Source organism: Rattus norvegicus, chromosome 13, assembly GCF_021556685.1.
Source record: "Rattus norvegicus strain SHRSP/BbbUtx chromosome 13, alternate assembly SHRSP_T2T, whole genome shotgun sequence".
Taxonomy (NCBI): Eukaryota; Metazoa; Chordata; class Mammalia; order Rodentia; family Muridae; genus Rattus; species Rattus norvegicus.
In genome coordinates, this window is record NC_141546.1 from 102,367,679 (window position 1) to 102,380,035 (window position 12,357).

Here is a 12,357-nt window from a genome sequence, read left to right on the forward strand (position 1 = left end):
CCATCGATCCGTTCATCTGTCCATCTGTCCAATCTATCTTTTATCTTATACTCTTGAGACAGTCTTTCACTATGTAGTTGAGGCTATCCTTGAGTTCTCAACCCCTATCACTGCGAATCCAGTCCTGCCTATTGAGTCAGGCTCTTCTTCCATCATAAAAAGCCAGTGGCGTGAGGTCACCTTCGTGATACTGCTGTCTGCTTTCTATTTTGCTTTTATTTGACTGAATATTCCAAGATAATTTCCCATATTTATCTTAATCACATACAAAGTTCATTTTGCCCTATAAAGTGACATTAATGGGTTCTAGGATGCAGGACTTGGGCATGCTTGGAGTCAATCTCCAGTTTAACACAATGAACATATATGCAAGGTCAAAACATAAGATGCCAGGAACCCTTCCAGATGTCTTGTTCCAACCTGAACCCTCTCCCTTTCCTCCAAAGTAACTGCGTTTAGGAAATGAGGCACTAAATCTATGCTTTGATTCAGATATATACACTGGACTCACTGACTGTAGCAGAAGTTGACTCAAGTGTGGGGCGTAGTTAACTCTGTAAGTCCTGTGGGTGGACTTTAGAACCAAAATGTATAGCCCAAGTCTAAATATCCCCACTTTCTTTCCATTGCCTTTGGTCTGTTGTGGAGATTGGGGTCTCTGCCCTGCAACAGACTTCCTCACAACCTGGGTTGTATAACTCAGGTGTGTAGGTAGCTCATTGCTGAGTAGCTACGGGGGTGGGGGGCAGATGTTAGAGCTTAGGGAGCTAATGATTCAGATGTTCGTCTCTGGAGATTGAAGAGTATTTACTGTGGTCTCAACTTCTGCTTTTCGCTCTATCACGAGATGCATATAAAATCCTCTGAAAACTCACCTGCTCTTTAGCTGCCAGTCAGACAAAAGCGGGGCAAATACTCAAGTCCTCTTTATTTTCCAGCTTTTAAATATATTTATATATATTCTTTTAAAATGTTGTAATACACATAGGTATTCATGCATATTTAATGAATATCAGTCAATCGCAAATGCTATCTTTACTGGCGGTCAAGGTTGTTCCAAGTTAGTCAGTGGTTGATTTCTTAGAATTTTTTTTGAATGACTTAGTGGTTTTAATTGATAGTTATAGCATTTGGTGTGACATTTTAAACAGGGCCAGATGGCAACTCGAGGAATGTTAGGAACACCCACATATATTTAATCGTATGGGTTTGGGGAAGCAGTCTTGAGGACAACCTTGTCCTGATTTGTGTGGCAATGCCACACGCACTGGCTTTACTGCCCAGTTACTATAGGAACACTTAGGATCAGTCCTTTCACCCTTCATTTTGGATGTCAATCAAGAGAGCATTTGTCTTACAGTTTATCAGGGATCCTGGATGGCCGCTGGTTGCTGACCATGGGATCACTCTAGAGTACCTTATCCACTGTGCCTAGAGAGATTAAAACATCAATTCTCTTTGAAGAAACAGACCTTTGCTCATTTCCATTTTTTTGTTTTGTTTAGCACATTCTGTTTTAATCTTTTAAGGTTCAGGGCTAAAAGTCATATTGATTGTCACCTTTCTCATATAGACTGTTTTACATTGTTTCAGTACTGGGTATCGACACCAGGTCCTTCCTACCTGCTAGGAAAGCACTTGGACATGGAACCACATACCCTGTCCATTATAAATGCCCAGTAAAGTGACCATCTCTGTTCCACAGTGTGTTACCAGTTATGATTGTTCATTCTCCATACTAGACTTGACATTAGACATGCAGGTATAGTTCTGATACTCAGTCCTAGCTCAGCCTGAGACATCATTATAGAGCATGAGCCACAAGCAGAAAGCCAGTTCCTAGATTGAACTGTGGCCCTTTGAGGAGTTACGCCCATGCCCTCCATTATAGAAAAGGCCAATGCTTCACTACACTTAATGAATAAAACCAAAGCCTTTGAATGTCCCCACTATGGAAATAGATGTGTTTTATCCCTGTTTTGAACATCAAAGACTGGAATGGCACCCTCTCTTATGGTCTCATTCATAAAGTAACATATCAAATATTTTGAAAGTTGAACTCCTGAGGTGATTAAGAGCACTGATTGACCTTCCAGAGGACGTAGGTTCAATACCCAGCACCTACAGAGTTCACAGCTCTCAGTATCTGGAGTCTCGGGATACGAGGCCCTCTTCTGGCCTCTGCAGGCACTGCACACATGGTACACAGTCATACAGGCAAAACACCCACTTACATTAAACAAACAAACAAGTAAAACATAATAAAGCCATTCTATATAGCTAATCATTAAGGTAATTATTAAGGGATGAAACAGTACGTAATGATAGTGTATATCTTATTTGAACTCTTGGTTACATTTTGAAATCTTAATTCTTTTTAATAGCATCTATATATTTATTATACTATTTAGTAGTCCTCAACCAAGATTTAGTGGAAAGTTGTGGACCAAGCCCCAATACCTTGATTTGGTGGTTTGGGACTTGGGCCCAGGCATCCAAGTTTCTTACCAGCTGAACTAGGGCCCTTAATGTGAAGCCTTAGCCTGTCATTTGAGCTCATGACCTGGTGTATCCCTGTTATTACTTTGTTTCCATTTGTCTTACCCCGTCTCCTGTGCTCATGACCTGGTGTATCCCTGTTATTACTTTGTTTCCATTCATTGAATCCTAAGACCTGTTTCCTTGGAAACATACTTGCGAAGAAGCCAGGACCAACAACCAAAGCCGGACAATCACCAATGCCTCTTCTCCTGAGCCTGGCACCTGAGTGTCCACCTAGCCCAAGAAACGGAGCAGATTAGTGTTACGGAACCAGCACTTGAACTAGGGTCCCTAATGGAGATGAATATTTCCTTCAGCAGTCTGCCGGCTGAATCGTGGTCTAATTAAATAGTTCAGATTTAGTGAGTTTGCATTTAAAGTATTAGCAGATCTGAGAACGAGGAAAGCTAAAATGAGTTAGAATCTTTTCTGTAAATGGGAAGTTAAATTATCATAGTAATTTGATTAAATCATTTTTAAATCTCTCCAGCTAAATCACAGCCTTTAAAGAATAGTGTGAAGTCTTAATTGCTGTTTGTGAGCATATCGCTCTGCTATTTGTTCTCGCCTCATTTCCTGTGACATCCGCTCGTATATCTCCCTAGGCCAGGCTAGAGTAGTGTCGAAGGAAAAGCTGAAAAGCTGGGGGTGGGGGTAAGGATGGGGGTGGGGTGGGACGGGGCTGCAGCTGGATTCCCATGTTCAAAGGAACACCACCTAGAAAAGAGAAATACGCTCTAGTTTATCCCAGTAGTTGTACCCCGTACCAAAGAAAGGCACTTGGAGACAGACTGGAAAATATGAGATAAGTATTTCTTATCATTAGACTGCTCCTTGAAGCAGCAGTCTTCATCCAACTGGAGACACCATTGCTTGGAACACCATAGAGAAGGCTGTTGATAAAGGTGGGAGACACCAGGACTGTTCTCCCTCGGCAGTTCCATTTTCATTGGAGAAGAAACGCCATCATCACTGTATTCTAGAAGCCCAATCTGAGAAAACAAAAATGGAGTCTACAGAGCTAGTGAGATGGATCAGTGGGTAAAATGCTCTCCTTGCCAGCATCAGGGCCAGTGTTTGAATGACAAGAAGCTGTGCCAAAAGCTAGATAGGGTAGCCAGAGCTTGCAATCCCAGTGGTGGGGAGGCAGAGACAGGAAGACTCCCGGGACTCACTGGCCAGCCAGTCTAGCAGGTTTGGCAAATTCTGAGCCATTGAGAGAGCCCACCTCAGAAGGCACAGTGGGTAGTTATTGAAGAAGGTTACAGAGATGCAGGTGTGTATTCGTGAACACTTGGGCCCTTACACACACACACACACACACACACACACACACACATAGTGCTTGAGAAAGCACAAATGGAGGGTAATTAACAGGACGAGTGACTACAAAGCAGCTCCATCACTGCCTAGTCCCAGCTCACTGTGAACTGTGACCTCCTGAAGCTCCATCATGGAGTCTACCAGCAATCACCTCACTACTTCCCTTGTTCTCTAGTACCTCCCAAGATCATTATCAACAGGGGAGAAGGAGCAAAATGGAACAATAGCAGGACTTCCAGGTGAGGGTCTTGTGCCCCCACACCCAGCTCTTCTACAAGGCAGTGTCAACCAAGTGATCCACTGGTGTTAACATAGACTCGAGCATCACCGTATTGCATTGCTCAGAGGTAGCCATGGTTACCATGCCATGTTAAGCTCAGTCTCAAAGTGGCATCAAAAACACCATGCAATCCTTATCTACTCAATATAAATAACAGGCAAATTTATCAACAATGTGGTAATATACTTTTATGTGACCCTGTACAAGAAAAAGCAACTAAATAATTTTAACAGACAGAAGAGGTTTTTTAAATCTATCTAAAGCAATTTATTTATTTACCATCTAGCTGTTGCCCCCTCTCCTGGTCCCCCCCAACAGTTCCTCATCCCATGCCTCCCTCCCCTGTCCCCGAGAGGATACCTCCCTAGCACCTCCCCCTTTCATGGGGCCTCAAGTCTTTCAAGGATTCAGCCCAGTTTCTCCCACTGAAGCCAGACCAGGCAGTCCCCTGTTATATACGTGTCAGGGACCTCAGACCAGCCCCTTTATGCTGTCTGCTTGGCTCAGCTGGGAGCTCCCAGAGGTCCAGGTTAGTTGAGACGGCTGGTTTTCCTATAGGGTTGCCCTCCTTGTCTGCCTCTTCCACCCTTCCCATAATTCAACCACAGGGGTCCCTGACTTCAGTCCAGTGGGGGGGGGGTATCTGCCTCTGTCTCAGTCAGCTGCTGGCTCGGCCTCTCCGAGGACAGCCATGCTAGGCCCCTATCTGTAAACACTTCATAGCATAGTGTCAGGCCTTAGTGTCTCCCCATGAGGTAGATCCCCAGTTGGGCCTGTCACTAGATTCCTTTCCCTCAGTCTCTTCTCCAGTTTTGTCCCTGCAGTTCCAATAGGCAGGAACACCTCTGGGTCAGAAATTTTAACTGTGGGTTGCTAACACCATCTCTCCTCTTGAGGTTCCAGACAGAAGGGTATTAACCGAGTTTTACTGGTTCTATCCAGCCATCCCCATCCCTCTGCCTGTTTGTTTTTATTTGGTTTTATTACAAGGTTCTGTTTAGTTTGCTCTGTGATCTGTGTTTGAATTGTGTGAAACTTTGGCTAACTACATACATCTTCGCACTTGACATTCACAGAGAAAAGGGATTATTAAACATGAAGAGTCCCCAAAGACTCCATTATGTGTAATTAACAGATAAACTGTCATCGGAATCAATAAAACGTGCTAAATGATTCAAACTTGTATATAATTAAGTGTCTGTTTTATTTTTTTAATCCACATTTCACATTTCTCACAAGGATAATTACAGCAACCTTGTTAACCCTTTTTGTTCTCGACTACATTGGGTTGTTAAATCAGTCAATTTAGGGGCAGCGTTTGCCGTTACAAATGTGGAAAACATTTCACAGCTCAAGGGAATCTGAGTATATAAGAATACCTTAATCAGGTGTGAGCAATGCGTTTGAGGTCTTGAAGCATCAGAAATGGTGGAGATATCAGAGAGTGAGGGGCTCTGCGTGCCGTGCGGAGTTATGAATTACGACCATGCTCATTAACTTTTTCTGACCTTTGGGGAATATGAACTTTCGGGTAGGAATTTGGGGTTTAAATTGATCTCAGCAAACATTTAGAATTTTTTAAAAATAGTATTTTTATTTATTCTTTGAGAATTTCTTAGAGTAGGTTTTGATCGTGTTAGTTTCTGTCCCTTCCCTTATTCATCTGTGTTGTAGATTCCTTGCTGCAGTTCTTTGTTAAATGAACCCAGGAAAAAGGTCATGCTGCCAAGATCATATTATGTTAAAGCGTTCTACTCGTCATTATGTGTATGCTGTAAATACGTGTGTGTGTGTGTGTGTGTGTGTGTCTGTGTGTATGTATGTGTGTATATATATATATATATATATATATACACACATACATACATACATACATACATACATACATACATACATAAACTAATTCTTAAATTCTAAGCTCATATCGAAGAGTACTAAGTGAAATTCAGGAAAAAAAACATACAGGTTTTGAAGCAGCTTTGATGTTGGGGTGCACAAGAACACACAAGTATTTTATTTAGAATGTTTTCATCTGTGTTCCTTAGTGATATTGCTTTATAGTGCTTTTAGTGTGTATGTTTGTGTGTGTGAGTGTGTGCATAGGAATGTGTGTGTGTGCATGTGAGAGAGTGTGTGAGTGAGTGTGAATGTGTGTATGAGTGTGCGAGTATGTGTCTGTGTGTTATGTGTTTGTGTCTATGTGTATATGTGTATGTATGTGTGAGTGTGTATGTGTGTGTCTCTATGGTGTGTATGTCTATGTATATGTGTGTATATGTGTGTATGTGTGTGTAAAATAAACTGCCTTTTGTTTAGTTACTTTGATTTTACTCTTCACATGATTGCTGACCTAGTCTGCTTTCTTGTCCAGATTCCATGCACATAGAAGACGTGGAGGCTGTCCAGAAACTTCAGGATGTGTTGCACGAGGCCCTGCAGGATTACGAGGCTGGCCAGCACATGGAAGACCCACGCCGTGCAGGCAAGATGCTGATGACGCTGCCGCTCCTGAGGCAGACCTCCACCAAGGCGGTCCAACACTTCTACAACATCAAACTTGAAGGCAAAGTGCCCATGCACAAACTGTTTCTGGAAATGCTGGAAGCCAAGGTCTGACTAACAGCCCCCTGAGCCCTCCCGTCCTGCACGTTCAAAAGGGAAGATAAAACCCAAGAATGATGTCGAAGAATCTTAGAGTTTAGCGAACAACATTAAAATTCAACAGACTGCACTGATACCTTAGCAGCCACAGTACGATGCAGCCTGATGCAGCCTGCGGATTCCGCCAATCTTCCTGTTAGGTTTCCTCTACTTTATCCCATGATCCTCTGGCCACCTCCCTGCGTTCCCCACTCTTCCTTGTTCCGTTATTAAGTTTTGCTTCTTTCACTCAAGGTTCCTTCTCCCTCTCCCGCTTCCTTTCTTCTGCCCTCTTCCTTTCTCTTCCTTTCCCCAATCTTCTTCTCTTGCCTTGTTCTTGTCCCTCCTCCCTTCCTCACAGCCCCTCCCACCCTACATATCCAACACCTCTAAGTGTACGGGACATTTCTTCCACCTCTTACGTCTCTTCCCCACCTCTTCCTCCCCCATTTTTTCCTTTCCTTCCTTCTGCTGCTGAACTCTTAAAAGCGGTCTCTAACTGGAGAGAGATGGAAACCAACCCTGCCAAAGGACAGAGATCCATACTATGGATGCCAGTGAACTTGTAGTGAACCATGACAGCCCCAGTGAGTAAGGAATCAAAGAGAGAACCGTACCTGAAGAACAGTGCAATGCAAACGAATCGACTTAGTGCAGTATTAGAGTCTACGGGGCAGCCTCCGACCAGACAACCTAAGTGGCGGCGGCATCGGCTGCTTCTCCTTGCTTTCTCATCTAGATCAGTTACAGCCATTTGATTCCTTAATTCTTTTGTCAAGTCTTCCAGGTGTTGGTTAGTTTAGCTACTATGTAACTTTTTCAGGGAATCGTTTAAGCTTTATTCATTCATGCAATACTAGAGAGGGGTAAGGATACCGCAACCTCGTGCTGGCTTTGAACAATTGAACACTAATGAAGGACAAATGAACCCTGAAGGAAGATTTTTAAAAATGTTTTGTTTCTTCTTACAAATGGAGATTTTTTTGTACCAGCTTTACCACTTTTCAGCCATTTATTAATATGGGGATTTAACTTACTCAAGCAATAGTTGAAGGGAAGGTGCATATTACCACGGATGCAATTTATGTCGTGTGCCAGTCTGGTCCCAAACATCTCTTTCTTACATGAGCTCCAGTTTGCCTAAATGTTCACTGACACCAAGGATTAGATTATACCTACCGTGACACCGAGTGGTCCCGTCCACGAGCACTGCACATGGGATCCCTATCTGTAGAATTAGCACCAGTACACCTCCCTGCTGGGAGGGACAGTCGCCATACGATTTCTAGCTGCACTCGTGGTTAGGAACAAGATGCTGCCTGTATGCAGTTGCAAACTCTGTCTCAGAAGGAGCTGTGAGCCAATATTTCAGAGGCAATAAGGCTAATGCCAGAATTCAAACAAACCAACCGTCAAAGACAGCAGACACCTGACCAAATTCTAAAGTCCTAATCCGTAGGAGTTGATCCACTTTAGGAATGGTTGTTTCAATTAACCTGCAGGTTTGTTTTGTTTCGTTGTTTGTTTTTTAACCAAAAGCTAAGCCAATAGATGTGCTTTTCAACAAGCGTGGTCACAGCACGAAGGTCAGTCAGGTTTCAGACTGTAACCAGGTGTAATCTAATGAAGAAATCAGATGCCCCCTCCCGAAACCTACAGTCGCCCGCCGAATAACCAGAAAACAGTAACCTCCATAGAATGCTTTACCAATGGACCAGTGTTAGTAGCTGCTCTCTGTATTCTGTGGATAGTCTTACTCTATGTACACAGATGTAATTAAAGTTGTACCCCTAACAAACAAAAGAATAGTTCAGCTTCAATGTTCCATGTTCGCTGCGCTTTTCTGAACTTTACGTTGCATTCAGAAACTGTCGTCTTGTTCTCGTGGTGTTTGGATTCTTGTGGTGTGTGCTTTTAGACACAGGGTAGAATTAGAGACAGTATTGGATGTATACTTCCTCAGGAGACCACAGTAGTATCTTCTACTCCTTACCAGTAATAACTAAGAGATTGAAACTCCAAAACAGTATTCATTATGATCAGACACACATCAAAATCATAATATTTTCAAAAAAGGGATAATTTCTCTAATGGTTTATTATAGAATACCAATGTATAGCTTAGACATAAAACTTTGAATATTCAAGAATATAGATAAGTCTAATTTTTAAATGCTGTATATATGGCTTTCCCCTGATCATCTCTCAGATGTTGTTATTAACTCGCTCTGTGTTGTTGCAAACCCTTTTGGTGCGGACTTGCTTCCAAAACTATTGCTACTTTGTGTGCGTTAAGCAAAATACCTTGGACTGAGGACGTCTCAGCCCTGTGCTAGGAATACTGTGTATCTATCATTAGCTATGTGGGAATATATCGTAGATTGTGGTTCTCAGTAGAGAAAGTGACTGTAGTGTGAATCTAGGTAAATCATCGTTAGCAATTCATTCGGATGGTCGATAACTTGAAATTGATAGCTGTGATAAGTTAAAAAAAAATTGGCAAATCCCTGACTAAACATCAACAGAAAATACAACTCCTGGGGGGTGGGGGAAGGTGCTCATCCTGTAAGATTCTTCATCATGTATGTGTTCAAAACATTATTTTGCAGAAGGTTTATGCAGGGTTTAAGTTACTATTGCGCAATTACGCTATGTGTACAAAAGGAATATAAAGTGTATCGACCACCTCACTGAGTCACACCCGAGGGTCTGAGCTTCAGAAGCCAGAGCCCGCAAGTGATCGTGAGACAGAAACACATTTAAAGAATGAGGTACAATGTGTCGTCCTCTGTTTAAAAGACTTGGCCTTTGAAAACAACAAGTATCTCACAACTGAAGTGAAAAAAAAAAAAAACAGCTTGAAATGTAGATCTAAAAGGAACGCACGGGCTTCTGGGTAGATGCCATTTGTACCTTGCTCGAGCAAAGTTGATCGTTTTTTCAAGTTTCTAGCAAGACCATTTAGTTAATGCCAGCTGTCGGGAAGATACCAAGGTGTATGTTTTAGCCATGCAATTTACAGTTTTATTTTCCTTTTAGGTTTGTTCTTATTTAAGGCGATATGATTGTTTTGGCTCCTTGTAGTGACTCTTCGTGTTTTAATCAAGTCAGATTGTTGTATTTATTCCACTATTTTGCATTTAAATGATGACATAAAAGATATAAAAAATTTAAAACTGCTATTTTTCTTATAGAAGAGAAAATGGATGTTGGTGATTGTATTTTAATTATTTAAGCATCTCTGTTTACCTGCCTGGGACAACATTTTATGGCAGTCTTATGTGCAAAGATCCTAAATGGACAAAACAAAATTTAAACTGCTTACAATGATCCAGGAGTTGCATTATAGCCAATAGTAAAAATAATAATGATAATAATAATTAATAATAATAATGAAACCATGTCTATAGCTGTAGATGGGCATCACATCTGTAAAGCAATCAATTGTATATTTTTGTGATGTGTACCATACTGTGTGCTCCAGCAAATGTCCATTTGTGTAAATGTATTTATTTTATATTGTATATATTGTTAAATGCAAAAAGGAGCTATGATTCTGTGACTCCAATCAGTTCAGATATGTAACTCAAATTATTATGCCTTTCAGGAGGATGGTAGAACAATATTAAACAAGCTTCCACTTTTTGCTGCTGTTTTGTATTGTGTTTCATTTTTTTTCCCCTTCACTAAAGAAACAAACGGATCAACAATGCCCTTTGTTGCCTCGCCTCAAAGAGTAGCTCTGAGGACCTGGTCCCTAAAAATAAAGTAGGACTTTAAGTAAGAGCTATATAAAGGCTTGTCAGAATGAATTCTAGGGTGCCAAGAGACATTTTGCATATTTAAGGGTATGCAAAGTGTCTCATGGCACATTAGAATTCATTCTGACAGGCCTTTATATAGCTCATATTTAATCTTAAGCAGCCCCACATCATCCTGCATTACTCAAAATCATCGCCTCTATGTCAATGTCATAACAGAAAACTTTCCCCTATTTTAAGATCATATTAAAACCTGCGAGAGATATCTATTATTTCCTTCTATCGACAATTAAATCAAGCTCCCGGGCTGCTACACATGGAGCTCAGCAAGTGCCCAGCTATGGTGGAAGGAGTCCACAGAACAGCCACTGGCCGGCTCTCCCGAATGGGACATCTTGGCAGAGCCCTCTGAGCCATGCCTAGCGGGGAGGCTGTCTTGGAATTCAGGAAGGCTAAAGAGCACTGCTGACAGCTAATAACCTTTTCCTGCCCTCGCTGCTTGGGGTCAACTTGGAGCTTTCCCTGCACCCTCCTGGAACCGTCACCAAGTGCTAATATGCTCTCTCTTGCTGTCCCCGACTAGCCTGTCTTTGTTTCCTCTGCCCTGCTCGAGAGTATTTTGTCAGTGTGCTCACCCACCTTGCTGAGGGGACTGGTTCTCCAGAGACACACAGCAATGACACACAGGCCACCAGCCAGATCTGCTGTTTTCAGATCCTATAGAAAGAAAGCTCCGAGTCTGCCTTTATTATTTTAACGTCTGTTGCAGGTAAAAGCCCGACACAGTATCTCATGGTTCTATATCTTACTTTTCAATTGTTCACATATGTGCATCAAATTTCAGAAATGCAGCATGCAGCCCTAAGAAGGGGTGCCCTGTCCATGTTCTCCAGGAGAGCTCCTCCTTTAAAACATACACTAGGCATACCCGTGCTCTTTTCAAAATCAAACACTTAAATTCTCTGTTTTTTTCTTATCATATACTTACTATACAGCTTTTCTGGTATGGACATGTACCCTGGCTACTTCAGGCATGCAAGCAACAGACAATGGGGTGGACACTTTTAGTTGTTACATTTGTCAGTTTAGAAACAAGGTAGATTTGAATGTTTTTTTTTTTGTTTTTTACAAATTAGTTAATTTTTAACAGTTTGCAAGAAATTATTTGTTTCACACCTTAATATATTAGAATTGGGGCACATTACTTCTCAGATTATTTTAAGAAGTTATCATCCTTCAGGAGAAAAGAGTTAAACATTAGCGAAATGTTGCATTCAAAGTATTTTAGGCACTGAAATCTGAAAACCCATGTTGTCATTTCCCGAAACTTCATAAATAAATACTAAATGAGAGAAACATATAAAATAACTAATGTCACCAGTAAATCATAACTTATAAAAGTAGATGTGCCCTGTGGTGTATCTTACCAATTATTTCAAAGAAACTGACTGACGGTAGTTTTGATACAACTGTAAGCAATTGTTTTGAAAAGCAATGGTTCTGAAACTTGTATCCATGCTGTAAACTTCTCAGAAGTGCTAGGACCTCCAGATACACATGTCCCATCCAGGAAGGATGGGGATACAGTTTCACTGGGGTCTACAACATGGCCTGGGCTGGGCTTTGGGACGTTTGGAGATCTCCAGATGACTTAACACGAAGATAAGGAAGGAATCTTGGCATCTTTGTAATTTCCTCAAGCCACAGCTACCCTTAAATATAAAGCGCTTCCTTGCACTGACTCTGCATGTTTGTAACTAAAGAAGACATCGAGGCAAGAGAGCTCGTTTTATTTTTTGTTCCTACGAAGACA

At 41.6% G+C, this 12,357-nt stretch overlaps 1 protein-coding gene across 15 annotated transcripts in view; it reads left to right on the top strand.

Moving 5' to 3' along the window:
• The window catches only part of Esrrg (estrogen-related receptor gamma), a 618,195-nt gene extending 607,767 nt beyond the window's left edge, over positions 1 to 10,428 (top strand). For all 15 annotated transcript variants that reach the window (XM_087581296.1, XM_087581292.1, XM_087581294.1 and 12 more), the window contains one exon: positions 6,516 to 10,428. In XM_087581296.1, the coding sequence (XP_087437422.1) occupies positions 6,516 to 6,760 (245 nt within the window). In that variant the 3' untranslated portion in view covers positions 6,761 to 10,428. The remainder of the gene's footprint in view (positions 1 to 6,515) is intronic.
• The last annotated feature ends 1,929 nt before the right edge of the window (positions 10,429 to 12,357 follow it).